This window comes from Neopelma chrysocephalum, unplaced genomic scaffold (genome assembly GCF_003984885.1).
Source record: "Neopelma chrysocephalum unplaced genomic scaffold, ASM398488v2 Primary Assembly neopelma1_24, whole genome shotgun sequence".
Lineage (NCBI taxonomy): Eukaryota > Metazoa > Chordata > Aves > Passeriformes > Pipridae > Neopelma > Neopelma chrysocephalum.
In genome coordinates this window covers 3698251-3721873 of record NW_020897693.1, presented here as the reverse complement: position 1 = coordinate 3721873, position 23623 = coordinate 3698251, and the positions used below count along the sequence as shown (strand labels likewise).

Below are 23623 nucleotides of genomic sequence, written 5' to 3'. Positions count from 1 at the left end.
GCAATGAAAGCTTATCAGCAAAAATACCCCAGTTCTACAATAAAAGTTAGAATTTGGTATGAAAATAAAAGATAAATCCATCAAATTATGTTAAAAAGTGCACCTTGCTCATTATGTTGTTTTCTTAAACCTCTGGTGGTTTAAAGCGGAGCATGAGAAAATCTTTCTCTCGGAAACTAAAAAGATTCTTGGCATCATCCTAAAATAATCTGCATGATAAACCAAAAGCTTGCAAAGCTGCAGAAAGGCAGCAGTAAGTGAACAGAGGCTTTGCAGCACATTAATTGGAATAACTTACAGGGGAAATTAATTAGTATTACTTATCATCTTCCTAAATTATTGTATTAACCTGAAATCCCGGTAAAGATTTAGCAATTCCGCATTTCAGAACAGCAATCATATTATAAGGTCATATTTTTATTTACAATTTTGTGCAGAAAGAAACCATGTAAAGTAACAGCTGTCAATTCAGCACTATCAATTTCTTCTAAAATCATCTAAGTGCTTTCCCAGGGGTGCAGTAATGATGGTTCCTCTTTATTTTTTTAAAACTATATTTAAAAATCTCAAACCACTTCTATTCTATAGCTCCCTACAGATAACATAGAGAACTATTGACCATGAGGGATTATTCCAGAATTTGTATGCCTCCAGAAGAAATAAATCCTAGAGTGTCTGTAACATCTGTGTTGAGAGAAATCTATTAAAAATATGCATTCAGGGGTAAAGATACAAAAAATCCAGAGAAGCTCATTGTGTCTTGTGTGTACCTGACAGATCCAACGTGGAAAGCCAAAACTGAAGGTCATATAAACACATAAAAAGAGAGCATGAAAAATATCAACCAGTGAAGAGTTGCATCCAAAACGGCGTTTCTCTCAATAAACACACACATGCACACACACACACACAGAGTCCAGTGTTCAGCAACCAGCTGCCATGGCAAGGAGAACTGCAACAGATCACACAAAGCAGCAACAAAGGATCCTGCAGCAAATCGATGTCAACAACCATGATGAATGTAAGAACTCATGCAGTGTATGTCTGCCCGCTTCCTTCACCATCGAGTAACTCTCCTTTAACTTCACCAAATAGCAATGATGATGCAAGCTGTATCTACAAGGGAAAGGAAGACAGCCTAAGGAAAGCAGAGGGAAAGAGAATGGGCAAGGGAATAACCAAGGCCTTCTGAAAGTCCAGACTACTTTAGCCATTAGATCCTACATCTGACTCCCCTGCATTGCTCAGGACAACGGAAGGCATGGATTCCCTTTGCACGTGGAAGAACCAGTAGGCAGCTAATGTAGGACTATCAGGGTTCATCAGCAGGGAAGAGGTAAAAGCAGGGATTGGTGGAAGGAAAGCCATCCTCATTACTATGGTCAGTTGAGAAAGAAGAGTCTTCCTTGGCTCATTATTGAAAAATAAAATAAAATCGATGTATGAAACAGCAGGCTTTTGCATATTTCATAAAGGCCAGAGCACAAAGAGAACTGGTGGTGCTTTTTTTTTTTTTTAAAACTCTGGATCATACTATGAGATACACTGCACTTCCTCCATCAGGCCTCTATTTTATTCCACCACTCTATTTATTCCACCATTCAGCACTGTTTGCCAACATCTGCAATCAATCCAAAGCATTAACCTTATGAAGGGTTGGCCGTCTGGTGGTCTGAAAAGCCCAAATCTGAGTTGAAGCAGAGTATACTGATGCTCTGTCTTCTAAGACGAAAGCAGTACAGCTTCTATCCTAAGTGATATACAAGAGGGAAGGGAGAGAATCACATCATAAATCTTCACATAGAGAACTGTCATATAGTTTGAAGGAGAGCAGATTTAAACACTGGTGCTTGGGTTGCTGGGAACAGAGATACTGGATTACAGTTGTCTGGATTACATACATTTATTCTGCGTATTCTTTTTTTAAAAAAAGTTATAATCCTCTCTGCCCTTGCTATTCCTTTGTACAAAGGAGAAGAAAAGTTGATAAAGGCCTTCCAAACTCCATCTAGACCCACACGTGACTTCAAACAGAAGAGCACAGCAAACAATTACTAATTTCATACAAAAACCCAACACCTCTAGCTAGCGATCTTGTAAACATCATTTGAGTATTCCTACATTATTCAGGAAGAACCAAAATAGCAAGATTTTTACTCTGAAGAACTAAATTATCCTTCATGAAAACAATTCCCCCACACCATATCCCACTGACAGCACCTTTAGCATATGCTGCCTTGCAACCTATGCAGCTTCATTAACAAAAATATTACCAACACAGAAATAATTAAAAAACCCACCAAAACCCACCAAACCAAAGAAAACCCCCAGGTTAAACAGAGTCTTCCAAGAAGTCATCTGTGGAACACGTCTACACGTACACTTGCACATACCCCAGAACAAAATGTGGAGACAAACAGGGGGGCAGGAACTGACATAAAAAAGACTGGGGGGACACGAGTATTTTAACCCATCTAATACACACAAAAGGTATCCTCTGAAAGCAGAGAGAGGAAGAGCATAACATGACTTTGGGAAAGTGTGCTCTGCCAAGTACAAGAACATTTGTTCCTCACCTGTTTGACTTGCAGACCATGGCTCCATATCCTTTCTAGGAGGTCACACAGACTGGCTATCAGGGTATTCTCTTCCACACCTGTGATATTCACTTCACCATGACCCAGCTCCACAGCTTCTCGACCCATTTTCTCAACCAACATCCTCTTGGTCTCAAAAAGGACAAAGCAAAAGAGAGTTAATTCTTTCCACAGGAACCTCCAAGATCACTCACACTTTTTAAATAACCAACAAGGAAGCACATGATAAAGATTTGGCAGAATAACTGGGTGTATATGTATTTCTGGCACTAGTGCAGTGCTCTACTTCTTTTATCTCCAGTTTTCAAGCCAGGACAGCACTAGTGTTAATCACTTTACAACCTCTTCTGTTTTTCTAAAAAGGGGCTTGGAAATGGGCACATCAGCCTTCACAGAGTAACCCCAACGAAGGAAACAGCAGGTCACACACACTGACAAGCTGGGAGTCCAGCAGCAAGGCCACGAAACACAGGCCTTGGGTGGTTTGGAAGCCTGAGGGGAGATGAACGTGCACAAGTGCCTCCAAGCAGCAGGGGGTATGTCATTCCTGTGAGACTCTGTTCTGCCAGAAGGGGATTTGCATTAAACCAAATCTGCTCTGGAGTGCACTGCTTGAGTTTCCCGATGAGCCACATTCTCCCAAATTGTGCACAATTTCATGCTGGTCAACAAAGCTCTCACCAACTCAAACTACAGTCTTCCAGTCACAACAGATTCATCATACAGCAAATTGGAGGGGAAAATGACAAGGGGAATCAGTTCTGCTCATCCCTTACACATTTTTTCATCTTTCTTCCTATCCTAGACTAGCTCAAAAATTAGTAATATTCCCTTAGGCACCTATGCACAGTCTTGGTTGAGATTAAGAACTCCACATTAGCCCCTAGTTCCTTCTCCCCCTCACCTTCCCTGGCAATTTCTCTCTCTGCTAACAGCAGGATCACTACATTCACTAGAGTTACATTCCCATGGTGAAAAAGCCACGTCTATCTTCAAGAATTTTCACCATCATATGACTCTATTAAGTGATGGTGATTATTTGGACTATTATTTGAATTATTATCAGTTTCATACATACAGAAAACTAAAGTGGAATCAGAAATAGATGCACATATTAAACACAGTGAAAACTAGTATGTAATTGCTATAGTACCTCCACTGACCTAGAGCGAGAATGTGTCTACTTCATAATTACTCCCTTTACTGTATTAGTATACACATGAACATTAACTTCAGATTAATATATTGTCAAATATAAACCAGTGAAGTATGTCTACAAACTAATGCCAAGCTTGTTAACTGCTTAAAAACTTACACTTCAGAAGTTTATTAACTCACTTCCTTTAGTTATGAGAAAAGCTGCTGTATTTTCATGATAAGCTCCTCTTTCAGACTATTCACTTGTTGAAATATTATTGTCTCATTAGTTATAACTGAAATGTGTTACAATAGACATGGGTAGTGGGATGGCAAAGACCCATCAGAATATTCAATCTCTTTTCATCATAAATCTGCTTGACTAAGTTTCCACTCCTTGCAGAATTTCTAAATACTTTATCTCTTCATGAATTTCTCACCACCATACAAAAAACTTTATAGGGATAAAGCAGAAACAGGTGGAAGAAAAGGGGGATTCAAGCATATTGGACACAAAATGGTCCATAAAGGATGGATATGAGGTGCAAGAGAACAGACATTCTCTGTGTTACCTTATTTCGGCATTCCTTCAACAAGCCTTCTACAAACTTCCAGTTGGTTTGTGCAATTACCGATGGAGAGAGGTTAGACAGTTTGGGCTGCCGAATAGTGCTGCCCAAATTCCTGGCTTCTTGTATATACTTCTGTTTTGGGGTGGAAAATTGACAAATACAGACAAAAGCGTAAGTGAGACTACTTGGCCAAGAGAAAAGGATAAACTTATCCTGATAACCCACCCCTGTGCAATGAGGAGGAAAGGATCCCATCCTCTTTCAGAAAAGGCACCTTTTTATATCCAGTATTGGATTGGGCTGAGACACTTCAGGTGAAATATTTTTCACCAGAGGTCAAATCCCCATTTACATCGTCTATCAACTATTAGAACACACATTGCTGAATTACAAAAATACAATATGAACTGTCAAGGATATTTAGATGCATAGAGATTCAATTACTCCCTCCACCACTGACAATTGTCTTGTCATTTTTTTCACATAAAACGAAATTTTGTAAAAACTACCAAGGTCAAGGCTATTCAAATGGCAAACTGGTCTATGCAGGGACCACAAGAAAAGTTCATTCTTTCAGGAAGCAGCTGGGAGCCATCTGCATTTTTCAGCAAAATCGTTTCTTGAACCCACTCTGCCTGAAAGAACTTTTCTGCTCCTGTTACTGTCATCAAGGAGTTGCCATTGTTTTCACCTCAGAGACAAGAATAATATGACAAATGTTTTGAAAGCCAGGTGATCACAGGTTGACTGGGGCACAGCTAACTGTGAATCAGTGATAAGGACAAAGTCTTGTACAGGCACTCAGGATTAGTACATATTAGTATATACTTGAGATGAATAGGTAACCTCTGCAGCTTACACTGAAATAATAATGGCCCATCTTCGCGAATGAAGATTTGGGGAAAGGTCTTTTACCTTTCCAGCCTGCGCAATGGATTTTTTTAGGTGAGACACAGCCTGCGCTGAACTGAGCCCACCCTTTAATCCTAAGGTTCATCTGCCGGGGCCAAGCAAGCTTGGACAATGGCAGTGAGGTCCTCAGGACGTAGGTTTGTTTAGAGTGTCCTTCTCATAGATGGATGGCCTCACAGGGCTAACGGGTTCCATCTGCCCGGGAGGGACTGGGAATCGAACCCGTGGTCGCAGCAGTGACAGTCCTGCACGCTAACCACTAGGCCACCAGGGGTCCCACACTGAAATAATGACTGACTGAAATGTCAGTGAATAGATTTGTCAAACATGACAATCTTTGCAAAGAGGGAAAATGCCACCTTCTCCACTGACCTTGCACTAAAAAGCTATGACACATACTTTTAATCATGCATCTTTATCCAGAACTATCATTACAGCCATATTGTGCACAGGACATACCAGATAATGCTCTGACACAGATTTTATAGAGGGCATGAAGGGCCAATCATGCTGGTCCCAGTCTAAACATAACTGCAACGGAAGCTCTGACATAGAAAAGTCCAGGTGCTGGCAGGATAAGTTGGTAGCAAAAAGCCAAGTAGATCATGTAAAGTGAAAGTGGTAAGCACAAATGAAGTAATAAAAGCAAGCATGCAAAACATAAAAGGAAAAGAGTGAAGACATAATACAATGCAGAACTCCCAAGCATTCAACATAAAAATAAATTCACAAGCAATGAATCTGAAAGGAAAAAATAAAAGATGGTGTTATATCAGCGGATTGGTGTAAACTCTGCCCTCCACTGGGCACAAATATTTGCAAGTAAAAAGCCACTAAATCTCAATTGCACAGATTTTTGTTGCCCCAAAGCTTCCATTTGTCTAAAACTCACAACACTGCACTTTGGAAGCACTGCCTCCTGCTCAACCTGACCCCCAGTGTTCCTCTCAGAAGGGCTCCCTCCCCAGCCTCTCGAACTTACTGGGGAAGTCTAAGGGTCACCAAGGAGAAGGGGTCAACGTTCCATCAGCATTATGTCATCAAAAAGACACAACACAAACCCCTAAAACACCAGCATAATTACCACTGGCAGTTGGTACCCTCACCTGAGCAGAAATTTTAAAATTCTTTTTCCTCAGAAATTTTTTGCCTTGTGTGACAGAGTAACTCCTATAGGACAACGAACTGCTGAGGAATCAGTTAAAAAACAAAACAAACAACCCCCCGCCTCCGAGACTAGAGGTAGATTTTTGTCTTTGTAGTTACCTAAGTGACATCTCAGAAGTTTACATGCTTTAACAATTGTGTTGTTTAGCAGAGTAATGAGGTTACAAACCAATTATTCTTCATTTCTGCTAAATTTCTAAGTAAAAAGTACTTTAGAGTTAACTGAGCATATAGAACATGTCAAAGCCAGAAACTACTCAACGTTGTTTTTTATTACACAGACATTTCTCTGTTACATGGTTATGGATGACAGAGATGACACTATAATTAAACAAAATTTTAACAAACCAATAGGAAAGTTCTGGAAATGAGTACACTGGAAAGGCAATTAATTGGACAAAGATACTTGATTTTGACAACACTGTCCTAACAGATACAAGACTACTACTACTTTAAAATTCCAAATAAAGCTTTTCTAAATATATTTAACAAGGCAAGAGAATATTGTCTTCAATGAACAACATATATTTAACAAAAACAAAGCTCTGGAGTTACTGAACAAAAAAAAAAATGAATTCTGGTGTTCTGAAGCAGACTATTCTTGGAATTACCCATAAATCAACACCCAGTGTAACAGTTTGCAGTCTGTACCATATGAATCAGAAACTGTACTGTAATTAGTTACATCACCCAGATCTTTCAAAATCACTTCACCACAAAGAGTACTGTGTCAGATGTAGGAGCAGTGCTGAGATATGTTATCAGTTCAGAAGGTGGGGGTAAATCAGCATCAGACTGTGCTGTGTAAAAACAGGCAGACAAACCTGACAGTATGGGTGGGGTTCACATTCCCACCTTAGCATGAGGTTGTCTGTCAGTTTGCCACCTTAAGATTTCTTTTATGGCCTACAGAAGACAAAGAGGCAACTCCAAAAGGCAATACTTCTGATCTTAGGATGAAATTAATCACTCTCTAGAGGTGGTTATCTTTCTTTCCTTCATCAAATACACCAAAGAAGCACAGGTTATGTAGAGATGGGAAACAGATGGCTAAAAACTGTTAATTTCCCTCTTCCCCTTTTTTTTTTTTTAAACCCAAAACACCTTTAAAGTATGTAATTATATTTTCAGGCAACTCTTCTATACGTGGAATGAAATAATTTTGTCCTGAGAGGGGGTAAAAATGACACAACTTTTATAATAAAAAACCTAAGTATTTTTGGTCTGCTAAGGACCAGGAACTCTGTTTGTATTAAACACACCTGAGGCAGAGCAGACATGGACTGTAAGTAACTGTCTAGACATTTCATAAAGGTTACAGAGCATTATTCAGGCAATTAGGCAAGAAAAAACCAGATCTCTATAGCTGAACAATTTTCACCTCTCTCTGATCATTGTCAAGACGCAGGTGCTCTGTGTGTTGCTTCTGTCTGTCCTTCCGCCTCCACTGTGCAGGAGCGTTTCTCTTTGTCCACCTACAGATGGGGAATATTGTTAAGCAAATGTCAGGAGTTAGGTGAAGGGCAGAGGCAGTAGGAAGTTTCTAGTTAATCCTATTTTGAACATGTTGACATCAATTACATCAGCCAAAGTGCAGCTGCAAATACACAAAAAGAATCTCTGTAAAGGAAACAGATATTTGGGCAACTAAAATATTTCAGAATATGAGATAACATTTACTTGCTTTGTGTTTTTCCATTCTCTTATGATATCCAGTGACAATTTCAGCCTTTTTCCTCCGCCTTCAAAGCTTTTATAAAAAAATATCCTAAAGCATATGCTAGCTCCTACCTGAGATATAATAAGGGGATCTGGTTTTATATTGACAGTAATTCTGAGTAACTCAAAGTACACCAACCATCATCTCAAACATAATAGGGCTTTCTTAAGTAAATTTGCTGCAGGAAGTCCAGATTCAAAAAAGGGAAAAAACCAAAGAGACACAGCAAAACCCCCACCACTCCACACAACCCACCCACATCATCTGATATGTCCCCACTTGATAAAAAAACAAACCCCACAACTGACTTGGCTTTCTAGTATCTCTGCTTTAGTGCCATTCTATAGATCTTGCCAAGATTCAGTACCTGTTGCCCCAGTTTACTCACTTGTTGCTTGCTGGTCCGGTGGATAACACATCAGACTGAAGCTTGGGAAAAAATCCAAGCTCATATTTCCCTTGTCCAATTTTCATGTCCAGCAAGTGTGGGTGGACTGCTGTGTGATCTATTTTTGCTAGCCTTAATTCAATAGATTTCTCTGAAATAGCAAGAAAGTTAATTTTTTAAAAGTGTTTTAATCAGACATGTATCTGTAATCACACATCCTCAATTAAAAGTGGGTCTCAAATTTAAAGGGATAGGCGGAAATTTCTTACTGATTCCAACAGGTACACTAGTACAAGAGTGTTTCAGACATCAAAGAACTGCCATCAAAGGGAGAAAAATGTTTATCTTCTTAAGCTCATTTTTCCCACACAAAGCATGCAGGAAAACAGCTGAGTTCAATTAAACTTTACATTAATTTCATCTCACATCTCAGCTTCCTATGTAACATTTAAGCTTTACACCTCAGCTATTCTGGTCTATTTTTTGGGAGGGTTTCAAAGCATGAATCATTACTTAACTTCAACCCTAATATCTACAACAAATAGCAGTGGTTAGTTGCACTAAGTGTCAAGAAAGTGCCTCATTGCTCTTACCAGCCTCATCAATGGTTGTGCACTTTTGATACATAGATGTGCGCAGAGTCGGCGTCCTGACGTTCAGCAGCCTAATTTTATCCACCCTAGAATCAAATACTCTCAAAACAGGGTCTTTATCATCTTCATCATGGCACATAATCTTATTGTCAATAAAGGATGCAAACATTTGGGTCTCCAGGAATCTCGAGAGGAAAGGCAAGTAAGGTTCAGGTTGGTCCGACAAGAAAGATGCCTAAGAGATAAGAAGAGGTAAGAGTGTTTTTGGGAGTCTGCAGAGAGAGACATCCCCCAAAAGCATCAATTTTCCTAAACAAGGGCATATTAAGAGTGCTTTGGTGCCACTTAAGGCCTACTTTTATCATACACACCAGTTCTATCCCCAAAACAGGCAGTCTGTATGAAATCTTCAGTCTCAGGACAATCACGTCCTATACAGCACAATAATTGGTAAACTGTGATTTCAGCTTTTCCTTAATTTTACAAAAATTTCAACAGAATCCCAGCAAACCTCACCAACAATACGACAGGTGTGCATATTATGTACTTCTGGCTGAGCTCAAAGCTTATGATGAGAATCATTTCAGACGATTTGATGGGAATCAGCTTAATGTTCCAGCAGACAGTGCTGCAACATAGTCTTCCCCCACATGAACTATCCTGCTGACAAATATCTGATCTCCAGTAAAGAAAACAGTACAAAAATTTGAAGAACTGAGCCTTATGTTTCCCTAGAAAAGAGCTAGGAATACATTTGGTACACACGTACACAAGTACATAAGCATTATTTGGGGTCATGACTTAATTCATTACTATATTCAGCAATTCCTCTGGTTAAAACTCAAACAGTTTCCAGTAGTAATATTTAACCTTAATGTAGAGGTCAGCCTTAAAGTGAGGCTTGCTAAGCTATTTTGCTAGAGCAAGCTGTATTTTTCTACAGTATCCTTAAAAGAGTACCTTTAGCTCTCTAAGTCTGCATATGTATATATTTTTCTACATAACATGTAAGATGTGACTTTTCTTGGAACACTGAAATTTAAGGGAGAAATTACAATTTTGACAGTACTGTTTTCCATTTGATGGCCCAATAAACAAAGCCTTACATCTGAATACTGTTTTACTTCTTACAGTGACATACCTTCTTATTACAACTTACTTTATCAAAGTTTTGCATCTGTTCTCTGTTTGTAAACCAAGACTCCTTGTCCTGGCTGGGTTGAATGACAAATACTTCATAATCCGCAAACATTTGTGTGAAGCGGTTGGCAAAAACTTCACGAATTTGAATGTTCAGCTGGTAAATCTTGAATTCTTCTTCATCACACTGAATTTTCAGATCCTTTTTGCTACTGGTCTCCTCTCGCACCTCCAACTGAGAAAGTAAGGGAACACACAAGCAATTTGTGTTGCTGCTTTTGTCAGGTATTCTGGGTACACAAGATTTTAATCTGCCATTCAGCTGCTACTCCTCAAGTCAACATTTCAATTAAAAAAATTACTGTTTCAACTACTGTAAGAAAACAGCAACATCAAAACATTTTATTATTACGTATTATTACATTTTATATACTTTAGATTTTAAAAAGGTAAATAACAATCATATACATGCCCACGTACGCCACATATTAATTTACTTTCTTTTACCCTTTGATCACCTGCATAGGATTTTTAGGAGCTTTTACCACCCCTAAAAACTAGCATATTAGGCAAATCCATATGTCTTCTGGTGTAAAATAAGTCCAGGTTTAGTAGTGGTAGAGTTTAATACACACCAGCTTTCAAATGAAGACAGAAATGAAGCAGCTGTGCATGTCTATTAACCATTTCCCATAACCTAAGTCCTTAGCAGCATAACCCACAATTCATCATTACAACCCCCCCAGAGTAATTTTTAATGAAAGAAAATGCATTTTCAGTTAAGATGTGGGCTAAGATTTATAAAAACAGCAATATGAGACTGAGATATTCAATTCACGTTAGTTTTGATAGGAGCTGAGTATTATCTAGGGAAAAAAATTACCAAAGCCACGAGCATTCAAGCACTAGTTTGAATACACATTTGCAACCCCTGCCTTTGTTAATTATGATAAAAGGCACCACCACACGTAATTAGTCATAATCTCTAGAGCTTACAACATCTGCACAATGATGCAGGGCTGCAGCTGTCCCACACTGCTTAAAGCAGCTTGGATATAGCAGCCCAGAGCCAGCTATAAATAAATACAGCCCTGCTCTCTGCTAGTGAGCTGTGCTACTCACCCCTTTCTTCCAAATGTAGCTCATGAGTAGTACATTCCTCATTAATTTGGTATCTGGCATTAAGGCAGGTTTTTTATACTTGAGAAAATTTTGACAGTTAAAATCTATACACTCCTATCGTAACAAAAAAGGAGGGTAAAATGGGACTTCAGGGATTACAGAGCAGATGAGGCCCGAATGTGCAAAAATTTACAAGAAATTAAAAAGACCTGTACTTTCCCCATCACTTCCCAATCCATTAAGCAAAAGAACAAAAGCCTTTTACCAACTCTCCCCCAAACACGAAGAAAACAAGGCAAAAGAAAAACATGAGAAGAGGAACAGAGCAGATTTGATCATCTAATGCTGTCTGGTAACCAAGTGTTGCTTCTTGTAGCTCCCAGCCCATAAAGCAGCTCTACCCCCAATCTACTTCAGGTTACACAATTTCTGACTCTGTTTGGCCCCACCTGTACCCCAAGTTACAGTCACACAGGTAGGAATCAGCCTCAGCAATGAAGAGCTGGTCAAGCTAATTTAAACGTGCAAGAAATAAAACCTTTGCTTAGACAGTCTTCACTCTATTCCACAAAGGCTCAAAAACCCCAGAGTGGTGTGTCAGGTAGTACCTTTTAAGCAAAGAGGGCCACAACTTTCAGCCTCCCCCCCAGTTCTGGTCACTCAAAATAATACAATCAGGATCACCATGAGCTGTGCATGTCCACTTCCTGGGAATCAGACACTAATGCACTTTACAACATCAACCAGAAAAAAGCATCACAGTATCCCCATGACAAACATATTATATACAAGCAAAAATATAATATATATATTCTACACACAAAGAGAAAGGTATCTATGCAAACCCAGATTAGATTCAAACTTCAGGATTATCTGGATGACAATTTTAGCCACTTAAATCATAATGAAGTGGTGCCAATTTAGAATAAATCTTAAAACCAAGAATAAGGCAAGGTGTTATTTTTAAACACATTATCTTGGCAAAGAAATACTTGGAGGACAGCAAAGGTTTTCACAGATGCTGCAGGGTTAATTCCCATTCCCTCTCTCCCCTAAGCTTGCCCTTGTCTCTACAGGTGTTCACAGAGTTTGTGAACATCTTAACATAAAGTTCTTCCTAGCGAAGACAGACAAACAGCATCTTTGGACCATGACTTCAGACCATCTGCTACTACAGATACAGAGACAGTGCAGGTAATTTAATATCTTACCTTTTCTAGACTCACACCTGTTCTTTTAACAAGTGCTTGGAGTCTTGCAATAGTCTCATTTTCCTTTAGCAGCTCATAGGAATTCAGAGGTGATCCTGCTATGTTCCCATTTCTTTTATCAGAAACCAGGTCACATGCTCTGAGGCTCTTCATCTTGGAGGCACTTTCACTGCAGTGAAGGTTTCCCTCAGGTGGAATTCCAAAAGCCATCAGTATCTCTGAAATTTCCTGAATGAACTCAAGTTTATTTGGAAACTGGGGTAGGTCTTCTGGCAGCTCGATGAAATGGTTGTCTACATCCACAAAGCACAGGTTAGCCTGGAATTTAATTTAGAACAGGATACCATTATAATATCACTGAGCACAGGGGTAACATTTTATTCATCTTTGGGGTTTTGTGCTTATTTAAAGATTCAAATACATTTGCATTTGTTTGGTTATTTTGTAAAACAGAGTTGCCTCAACTTAACTGAACTAGTTGGTTGGTTTTGAAGAAAGCAGCGCAAGACCCACATTTCCAGGTCTTTCAAGGAGGTGGTTAAGAAAGAAGACTCATTTTACAGTTGTTTACTAGGTGCAAAAGATATTGCAGCATAAGCTAGGTACAGATATGGCTTTTTTCATACATACACAGCTAAATTTTAACTACAGGATATTTACAAGTCTCTTTTACACATGTGCATATGCAGGTGACTGCCTGTTACTCAAATTATCAGTCCACTTCTCTAAAAGATTTAGCAAATTCTAAAAGGTGTGCTGATATTGCAGAAGCTGCAATAAAGTTCTCTTTTTTTGTAAGCAACTTGAGAATTCAGGCAATTCTTTGAATGAGCAAGTTTGTTTCCAAAGGGAAGAATGAGTTGAACCAGTTTCCATTCTGCTTTTCTGTTCCAATCTCCAACTAATTTACCACCAAAAAAGACCAACAAGGCGGGGGGGGGGGAAGGAAAACTACCTATGTCGCTTCCACAGCAAGATCAAAAGAAGTTCTGCATCTTTCAAGGTTTACCTCACTCTGTATTTGGCAAGGGGGAAGGTTCCCCTTTTGGCTTCTGCATTGCAAAATCTGTTTCAAGACATTACGTAACTACACACATCACAGCAACAACCCCATTCATGTGTGAAATCTGCTTGGAAAGTTAAGTACAGAGAAGAAACTTGGCTCCTCTGTAGAAGCATTTCAGTTTTTCTTCACTGCAGGATTAACACGGACTGTCACTCTTCTGTTTCATCTCTGAGATACAAAATCCCTTCACTCAGATTATTGGGTACTTTCAACCCAACTTCACTGCATTATTCCAGGAGGCACACCTGAACTCAGGTCTCACTACAGCTTTGCAGCAAAATACTTATCAAGTCTACAAGAGCTGACACATCTCCAGTTATTTCCTATGATTCAGTAAGTGCAGAAGGATGGAAACACTCTCACAATTTAATTGGAAAAAAACAATTGTAAGAGATTAACGTCTCATGTAATGAACGGCAAATAATCCCAAAAATCAGAGCCACGTACACAAGCAGTGAAGCCCAGAAAAGACAAAGCAGTTGTGGTAGGATTTTGGTAGGGATTTCTGGTAGGATTTTGCTGTGGAACTGACCACAGGTAGACCAGAATAAGCTGTGCCTGATGAGACCTGTTCATTTAAGTGAACTGTTGTGAAAACATACATTTAGTACTTGTGACAGGTTTAACTCTCTAGGCAGAAGAGAGTTCTACAGAACAAGAGTTAGGGTGTCAATTCTTCTTAAAACACAAATATCTTATTCAACTTCCAACATTAAAATTGAAAAAAGAATTCTTAATGCAGAACCCCACTGGACATATCACACTAGTTTGCACAGAACTTTGCGTGACAAAGTCCAATTTATGCTCTGCTACAGCATTACCCACAGTTACATAGGTAAGCAGAATTCCTGATGTTTTACATTTTAATACTGGGATTGATTTCTTACGCTCAAAGGAATGCATATAAAACAGTTTAATAGCTCTTGTACAGATCCTTTACTGTAAATTAAGTCACAAATTGAATTACATGTTACAAAAGAATCCAAGGTCAATAAAGAGAATTAAGACATTGATTCTGAAACAGCTTCTGGTGCACCCTAGAAAAAATTTTTCTTTTTAAATAGAGGAGGTTTCATGGTTTAAATTTCCCCAATATCAGCACTGCTCCAAGACTGCAGATGGTGTGTGTGCCCACCCAGCAAGGCAGCCCAAGCCCTGGGCTGGGAACGCTCTCAGTGTGCACCTGCTTCCCATTCCGACAAAGATTCAGCCCAAAGACATACCATGTATGCAAGAGCTCCCATGCTTCACGGAAGCACCTGAATTTAGGAGAGACTCCCACTATACATACACATGGCTCTGTGATGATTAGAAGTCCAGTCAGCTCATATTTATCAGGAACACTGTAAGCACTTCAAGACATGAGAGAAATAAAGCTTTGAAACCAGGCACAATGCCTACCAATCAGTGCTGAGGGAAAAACAAAAGGCATTTAATTTGTCTCAAACAGTCTGCAAAACGGCAAGACAGACTCACTAAGAAACTCTTCCAACAGTTTAACTGTATTACTTCCTTTTACAACTTTCCTTAATTGATGCCATTCAACTTTTCTTCTCTTTTGGATTATCTACCTTAGCACAGATTCTGCAGAAAACTTCGCTCTTGGTTAAGCTTGGTTGTAAGCTAAAAAGCAGTTGGCCTAAAAGGAACCAAACATTAACCTTATCAGTGTAGAACTGATAATTAAACGCCTTGCCAATGGAAGAAAAACCCAAATTTAATGCTTGCTAATAGTGCTTGTAATTATCTGGACTCATCTGGCTGATTCTTCTAAAAGCTAAATTCCCCTTCTGCAGAGTTCCTCTCTAAGAGCAATACACATGGTTTAAATACTCTGAGCTACTAATGATGATTGCTTAAGATGCAATTTACTATTACATTTCCCAGAAAGTGCTCTACATGGAAACATTGGGGAGTGGGGGGGAAAGCTAATGTGAAGCAATACTCCAAAGAATGTAAAGAATATTTTCAGGGACACTCTACAGTTATCCAGTGCCTGGTTAATAACACATACGATAGAGGACTATCTAGAGGAGCAAAAGCAGAGAAGATTCAGTAGATGGTTTTAGCCTCTCAAGTTAGGGAGACTTGAGGTCACCCTCAAGAACATGCACACTTCCCAAAAGGCCGTATTCTTCAGGGAACAGAAATGGCAAAGAGACCTCATTGCACAAGCCCTTGAAGAGGTACCAAAACCAACATTTTTCTGTAAAAATTAAATCTGAAGTAAAGAGACCACAAATAACAGACACCAGAACAGTAAATCTCACTATGCTGCCACACTACAGAACAGAATACCAGCGAGGACAGAGGAGCCCTCTCCTTAAAAACTATGAAAAATTAAATGGCACTTATTATTAATGAAATCACGGCCATCCAAAGCATTTTGCATGCTAGGAACTGGGCAAGTACACAAAGCAGAAAAATAAAACAGTTCTTCACTCACAAAGGTTTAGTTATTTTGTCTCTGGAGGCAGCACAATTGAGAGGGCTGTGAATAGCTGATAGCTCTGTATGTAAACCCTCGTGGATACACCGATCATTATTTTACACATGCCAAACTAAAATTATATAAAGACAAGACACTTGGCAATATGTATAAGTAGAGATATAATTGAAAGAGCATCCTTAAGGTAGTTGCTAGGTATTTCAGGTCTCTAGAATAGTCAAATATTCTGTTATTTGTTGCTGAGATCTTGGTTTTCTGATCAAAAGAAAACCTCAAACAGTTACACCCCACTTCAGTAGCAGATTGTCACAAGTGAGGACACATTACATCATCTACAATAAAATGTTCTGAGACATTACAGTAAGGAACAAGGGTGTCACATCCTAATTTAAAAACTTGTCCTTCCCGTGTACTTTTATCATCACAAGTAAGAGGGTGTCAAGGCCAAAGTCTTACAAACCTTAGAAACGTGGATCTAAGTAAACAAATGTTCCTGTACCTGGTGCCAAAGCCTGGTTCCTGAAGTCAACAGCACCGCTTACCACGGGCTCAGTGAGGTGTGGACCACACCCATGGATTCCAAAGCCAAAGGACAATTGCAATTCTTTAGTTTGACCCCAAGTATAATAAGGGCCAAAGCCTCAGGCAGATCTAGCAAGGCCTGCATCAAGCCCACATCCTCCCTTTCAGTTCTGTTCAAAAGTACAGAAGGAAATTATTTAGGTGCTGCCAAAAAGATAGCTTCTGCTTGAATATAGCACTGAAACACTAAAACCCATTCACCTACAGCCTGTATCACCTTTGTGCATTAGGTCCCAACCTTGCAAATGATCACCCACTTCATATGACACACAGAAAACACGGCTATGCAAGCTTATACACACACAGCTGACTCATGGAAAGTGTGTTTACAGTGGTCCTAAATTCTAAAGGATGCTCCTGTGTCATTCCTGCAAGCAAATGTGACCTTCTGCACTCATTATCAGCACTACTCCTCTTCATGCCAACCCAGAATTTGTGACAGAACAGCTTAAAGCAGCTGCAGCTTTCAGAAACTCCTTAACTTGCTGTTTAACACTGAAATACAGGAAAACATAAAACTTAAGTCTGTCAATAAATTTGCAGTATTATCTAGCATCTATCAATCAGCAGACAGCCTGAGAACACATACAAAGCAGTGATTATCTTTATATAACTATCTTGGTCAGCCTGGTCTAAATGTGCTAGCATCAAGCTAAGCTTTTCAGGATATCTTCCTTATCTTCCAAAACAACATATAAAACCCACAGAGTCTGTTAAGATTTAGCATTGAATAACATCCTTTTAGTTGTTGAAATAAAAACACTGAGAATATATATAATCGGTCTTATACTAGCAAAGAACTGGATTTTAGGTTTTAAAATCCTTAAACTTCTCTAAAAGAAAAAGCTACTGCCCAAGACCTTTGCAATCATTTCACCAAAACCAAGGTTTTTAATTATACACTACATTTGTTTGATTTAACCAGTGCTGGAAAACTCAGCATTGCTTATTTTCACTAAAAATAATTTTCAGTTTCTACCATTCTCCTAAATTAGAGATACACATGCAAATCCAGTGGCATGAAATGGTCCGCATTAAGTTGCTCGTTAAAAATATATTGCTACAGCACTTCAAAAGTTTCTTTAAAAGGAAATGCAAAGGCATATCAGAAAAATGATCTTACTTTAGCACTTGCTAGGTTTGTGATCTGCAAGAACGCTAAGTCAAACCACTTTTTGGATCAATTTTACTGATAAACAAACCACACTCTTGCCAGCAACATCTGAAACAGCCACACGTTCCTCCCTTCCCCTTTGATATCTGCAGCACCTCATTTCTAGCACCGCTTCTCCCGTCCTTCCCCTTCTCTTCTGGGTTCCTTACAAGCCTCTGAGGCAGCTACCAGTGAAACCACAAGGATGCTCCTGCATACACAGAGAGCCCTCAGCAGAGCAGCAATATGTATGAGAACAAGCCCTGCACTGCTGATACGCACAAGAAACTCAACCCTACAGGGAGCCTTGAGAATTCCCTACAGTTTTACTGGGCTTGAAGTCAGGTCTTCAAGCCATTGGTGGACTCCAATGAGTTCTCCATCAGGGACTGTTTTCTGATGTACCCAAGAGATATTCTAAACTTGAATTTTGTACTAATGGAGCTGTTTTGTTGAAGATTTTAATCATCATCTGACAAAGCATTAACTTCTAGGATACAGGTGGGTTTCCCTGCTCCCAGGGTAAAGCATTCCCTTGAAGCACCAGGTGTGACCAAATGTGGGAGACTGCCACCACAAGCAAACCAAAACAAGCCTTATGGTACATGTGTGCAAGCCTTAAGCCAAGCCAAACCTAACCAAGTTGGGACAGACAGTATTTTCCCATATATTAGCCTAAAACACTTTGAGCAAGACAAATCAGTCTTTTTAAAACTTCATTATAAAACCAAAATCAAGAAGTCTACAGTGACACCGAGATATCCATGGTATGCTAGACAGCAATATTATATTTTTCCACAATGCCCTTCAACTGAGAAGCACTAATTAGATTTTCTCTCAAAGCTCACCTCTTTGGCCCTTGTCTAATTTAGACGCTGCTTTCTTTAACAGCAGCTGTCCCACACATCCATATAAATAGATTAGCAACAGAGATGCAGTTTATGCAGTTCCAAGACAATGAAAAAAATTTTTTTTGCAGAACTCAGAATAAATTATAACACAGAACAGCTCTTTATATACCCTTTGGAATAAGTGAAGAAAATTCTGATACTCACTGTATGTATGAATCAGGAGCCTAGAGGAGTTCCTCGTATAACCCTGATGATTTCATAACGGTTCATATACATTCCAAACTTCAGAGACAAGCAATGTTAAATATTAATATCCCTTCTGTTACTGACGCTAAATTTGTCTTTATTGAAGTACAAATAATGGAACCATATGCCCTCTTCTGCTGTTCTACAACAACACATTATTCATGTTCCTTGGCAGTTTCTGTCAGGAATTAAGTGTAGAGCTCCTTTGGCACTTAAAGTGAAGGGTATCTGAAAGCCTAATCATAAAGCAAAGTAGTTTTGAGATGAACCTGTAATCTGCAATGTTAACTATATTAAAGCTGACTGATTAAATTATTAATATGAGAAATGCTTATACTGACCAATAATTTCATGCAGTGAGACCAGCATGCACTTTGAATTCTGCTTTACATTTTAAAATGATACATCTATTTCTTTTTGCAACACAGGTTTTGCCAGGGGTGGCGGGAGTGTTTGTTTTGTGAGGTTTTGATTGGTTGGGTTTTTTTGGCTGGTTAGTTGGCTTTTTCAAGCAAACTCTCTACAATGAAAGTCTCAACAGCAGTGAGCTCTTGTTCTTCCCAGGCTACTTTGCCTCTTGAATAAGCCAATCTATTGGTACAGGATAACTTCTTAATTATTTACTAAGAGACTTTAAGTCTCTCAAGTCCATTCCTGTGCCATAACTACATTCCCAGCCCGCAGGGCTGAGGAGTTCAACAGTCCTTACTCAGCAGTGACTGCCAAGGGGATTTCTCAGACTGTCACACTCATCATGTACAAAGTTTTAAGAGCTCACTCTTCAAATAAGAGTGAGAAAAGCTGAAGCTTCAGAAGGACAAGTCTTGCAGCAAATTCCACCACAGGGGCACGCTGCTGCTGCCATCTGTCCTGTGTGTCCTCCCCTCCCAGACAATTCTGATCTCTGAGAGGTACTATTAAAAATCTACTCCTCCACCTTCATAAAAGGATACCTGTAAAACAAAATGTAAACTGAGGTGTCAGATTATCTTTTAATACTACTTGGATTTCATTTTTGACATCTAAAAATAGATCAACTGCCTTACTTTAAAAACCTCAAAAATAAGCTGATAAAACTCTTCAAAAACTATTTACCTTTTAAATAATTGAAATACCTATTTAAAGTTAAAATTAGTTCATTTAGTTGGAAGTATTACAGTGATTTTAAAATGAGGAAGTTCTTTACAAAAGGAGGGCAGTCTTTTAGAAGTTTGTGGTAACAGTGAAAACATCCATAATGCATATTAACATGCATATCCACACATACATTTTACTTCATCAGCTATTCTCTCTAAAAAGTGTACTAACCATATTAATTAGGTCTGTCAGTACAGCCAAAATTTTGTAAAAATGTAGTAAACCAAAGCAACAGACTGTTTTCATGGCAAGAACATACACTACTGTGTTATTAATTACGCCATTGAAAAAAAAAAGGGGAGTGGATGAAGAAAAGAAAGAAATCAAGAGATTAAATACTTCAGTTTTCATAAAAAAATAACAACACAGTTTGAAAAAAGTTTTCCTTTGAACTTGCCAGGAAAAACAAATGAAAACTACCAGCATATGGATTTGAGAAAAAGAGCAGTGTTGGCATGGAGACCAGACTGGAGGTTCACAAAAATATCTTGTCTAATTTCACGCAGCTTTTTTAAAAAGAGGGTTTTTTTGTGTCAAGCTATGTTGCAGCACTGCCTGATATTGAAAATAAAAACCACCACCACAAACCCCTGTGTCTGACACGCTTCTGCTTTCCCAGAAACGTAAATGGTAATACAAGAAAACAGTCAGAGAAAACAGCAGAGGTTAGAGAATCCTACCAGTGCCTCTAAGTGGGGTGTTCCCATGGTTTACCCAGTTCCTCCCCTGCATAGTTACACCTCCAAGTGAGCAGATCGTAGCAGGGGCCAGATATTTCCTCTGCTACCTTGGGTAGTGCTCAGCCACTTTTGGTCCCCTGATCCTCACAACCAGCTCTTAAACTCTCTTGGCACTTCCCTCAAAAGAGTACTTGTGAAGCGAACACTGGGATAAAAAGAAAACAACCTCTGTGAAGTGTGACCATTGTCCTAGCCCCATATATGAGCTGCAGAACCTTTACAGACCATTTGTTTCTCCTTTACACAGGGGTTGCTGCTATCAGAGCCTCACTACAAGGGAGGACTTCCTCAGCCCCACCCCACTTAGCACCAGTTTGCTCCAGTGTACGCTGACATTTTGCTGCAGACTGAAGCATTCATTCTGGAGAAAATCTGAAACAGTTCTGTGCAGACACCTGGCAGGCTGGGTCCATGTAAGCCAACCTCAGCTCAGAAATTCAGTGCAGGGAAACCCAGCCTAACCCTGTGCAGGCAGGAACCAGCACAGCACTGAAGCCAGCAGAGCTCTGCTCACTCACCATCTCACAGAAGCAGCTGTGTGGCCTTTTGGCCACAGCTGGGGAATTCACACTGCACTTCCTTGCACTTCCCAGCATTACAGGGCTAAGTTTTGCAGAAAAAAAAAAAAATGTTCTTTCGGTAAGCCCAATGCATCAATTCCTGTAAAATCACAGTTTAGTTTTATCAGAGCACACAATTTCAAAAGCAGGCTTTATCTATTTCACCAGATTTTCCTCAGCATCTCCAAGGAATAAAGACCGATCCCAAACCAGAGCCAGCAACAACTTGACAGTAGCTGTTAAGAGTTAGCACTAGTGTTTTGGCTCATTTCTCACTCCCCTCATGGACAATATTCAATCAATCAAGATGAGCTCCTCTCACCTCTTGAGGAAGTTCCAGCTTAGATCTGTCATCCAGCCCATTAGAGTGCAAGCCCATGAGGTAAGGGACTGGAGCATCTAGAAAATGAAGGAGGGATGCTGGAAGGATAGGAACATACACATGCTGCCACTGAAATGGAAACATTAGTGCTGTGATGGTCTCTGCCACAGTCATCAGCCTCTGATAATCTGAAAAAGATCAAGAAAAAAAATAATTTTTTTCACAAATATTTTTAAGTAAATTAATTTAAGCTAAAGACATGAGAGCTTGCTTGAAAACAGAAACCACAAAACCCAGTACTAGCTGAGTGGCATCTTAATGAAAGCCCGGACCTGCACACCCAGCACATTTGCTGAAACAACAAAGAGAGCTCAAGGCAAAGTAGGTCATTCCACAAGTCATATGGAAATGAGCAAATTGAGTCTTAATGCATGCTAAGTCACTTTCTGTCACCTACACCGGGGTCACCAGGAGCACCAGTTTGAGTACAGAAGCAGTATTGTAATCGGCTAAGAAACACATCGGAAATAATTTCTTTTCTCTGTGCTTATGACTTTCTATGGAAGCCTTGGATGAAACCCAAGGCATCTGGTATCTCTCAGATAAACATTTTTTAAAAGAGTGTTTAAATGTCTGCAAAGCATGCTGTATAGCAGCCAACCTAACAGTGTGACTGAAATAACTATGCAGAAAATAAAAAGGATCGGCTTCGTTTATCCTGTGCAATGTATGACCAAAGCCCCAGTTCAATGTAAAAACAACTCCTCTCCTCCTAGAATTTAACAGCAGGGCTAAAAGGACCTATGCAGCATGTCAAAAGATCTTTTTATTTAATAGCTGGTGGCTAGAGCAGTTCACACTGCAGGATGCTGGGCCAACACCTCACCCTCCTCCTATAACTACAGACTTAAGGGTTTTTGGTATCTAGGCACTATAAAGGGGGAGGCAACACCAGATGAACTCAGAGAGTGTGTTCTAATACCACTGCTGAAACAGGCACACTGCTTTCGAGCTGCCAGGCTGGAAAGAGTGTAAAACAAACTCCTGGGACTAGGACAATTCCTATCTTCAGTCAAACTATAAATAGAGCACAAACTGGAAACATAGGATGGATAATATCCAATTCCAGCCAGCAAAGGGAGGGGAAATAGAGGCAGGGAAAAAAATCAGTAACCTGTGTGCTGGGGTGTGGGGTATGCATGTCTTCTCCTTACATGTTCATAAAACTAGAGACACTGTGAAATTGGAAAAGACACTTGAATGCACAGGTTCAAGTGTTGAGGTTTCTGAAGCTGTCACACACTGTTGCAGAGGGGAGATGAAAACTGCAAGAATAACATTTGTTCTAAACACTCTGGAGAAAAATTAAGCTTAACTGTGCACTTCCCAAGGTTATGGTTTTGATTCTATCCTTTAGCCAGCCTCCACTCAGACTTCAGATAGCAGAAGGCAAAGGGTCGAGAAATTCAGTTCCTGGCATTCATGATTGATTCTGTTTGAGGACAAACTTGTAGAGTTTGGGGGTCTGTAAAGAGTCCCACAACCCAAAAGGAACTCAGTATGGGTTTTGTTAACATCAGTCATAATTCTGCAACTTAAGCTTTTGATTTTTTCTTTTCAGATCAAACTGTGTTAGTGGAAAAGGTTATTGCACAGAGCTACCTGTCACTGCCCGGCAGTAGAACTCCTATGACCTGAGGAGCCCCCAGTCAAAACAGATGAGAATAACTTAAACAGTTTATAAAGTTTTTGCCAAAAGCTTATTTGAACTGAAACACATTAGGGGACAATCAAGGAACATCACCAGCAACACTCTCCTGCTCTGCCTGGACACCGGCTTCTGCCTGCACAACTACTTTGGGTTTGCAGTTCTAATCACAGCCTGACTGCAAGGAAGTGATGAATTAATGATAAGCTTTGGGAAGAAGAAGAATCTATTCCATACCCTATTTTCTTCA

General features: G+C 39.5%; 1 protein-coding gene across 5 annotated transcripts in view; it reads right to left on the bottom strand.

Moving 5' to 3' along the window:
• DENND5A (DENN domain containing 5A) overlaps nt 1-23623 on the bottom strand; it is a 68910-nt gene that overhangs the window by 18634 nt on the left and 26653 nt on the right. For 3 of the 5 annotated variants that reach the window (XM_027700522.1, XM_027700484.1, XM_027700493.1), the window contains 9 exons: nt 21666-21853; nt 12560-12877; nt 10246-10461; nt 9087-9321; nt 8494-8644; nt 7767-7860; nt 4307-4438; nt 2577-2729; nt 1646-1750 (listed from right to left, as the gene is read on the bottom strand). In XM_027700522.1, the coding sequence (XP_027556323.1) occupies nt 1646-1750; nt 2577-2729; nt 4307-4438; nt 7767-7860; nt 8494-8644; nt 9087-9321; nt 10246-10461; nt 12560-12877; nt 21666-21853 (1592 nt within the window). The remainder of the gene's footprint in view (nt 1-1645; nt 1751-2576; nt 2730-4306; nt 4439-7766; nt 7861-8493; nt 8645-9086; nt 9322-10245; nt 10462-12559; nt 12878-21665; nt 21854-23623) is intronic. The other 2 variants (XM_027700503.1, XM_027700512.1) reach the window with 1 other exon arrangement.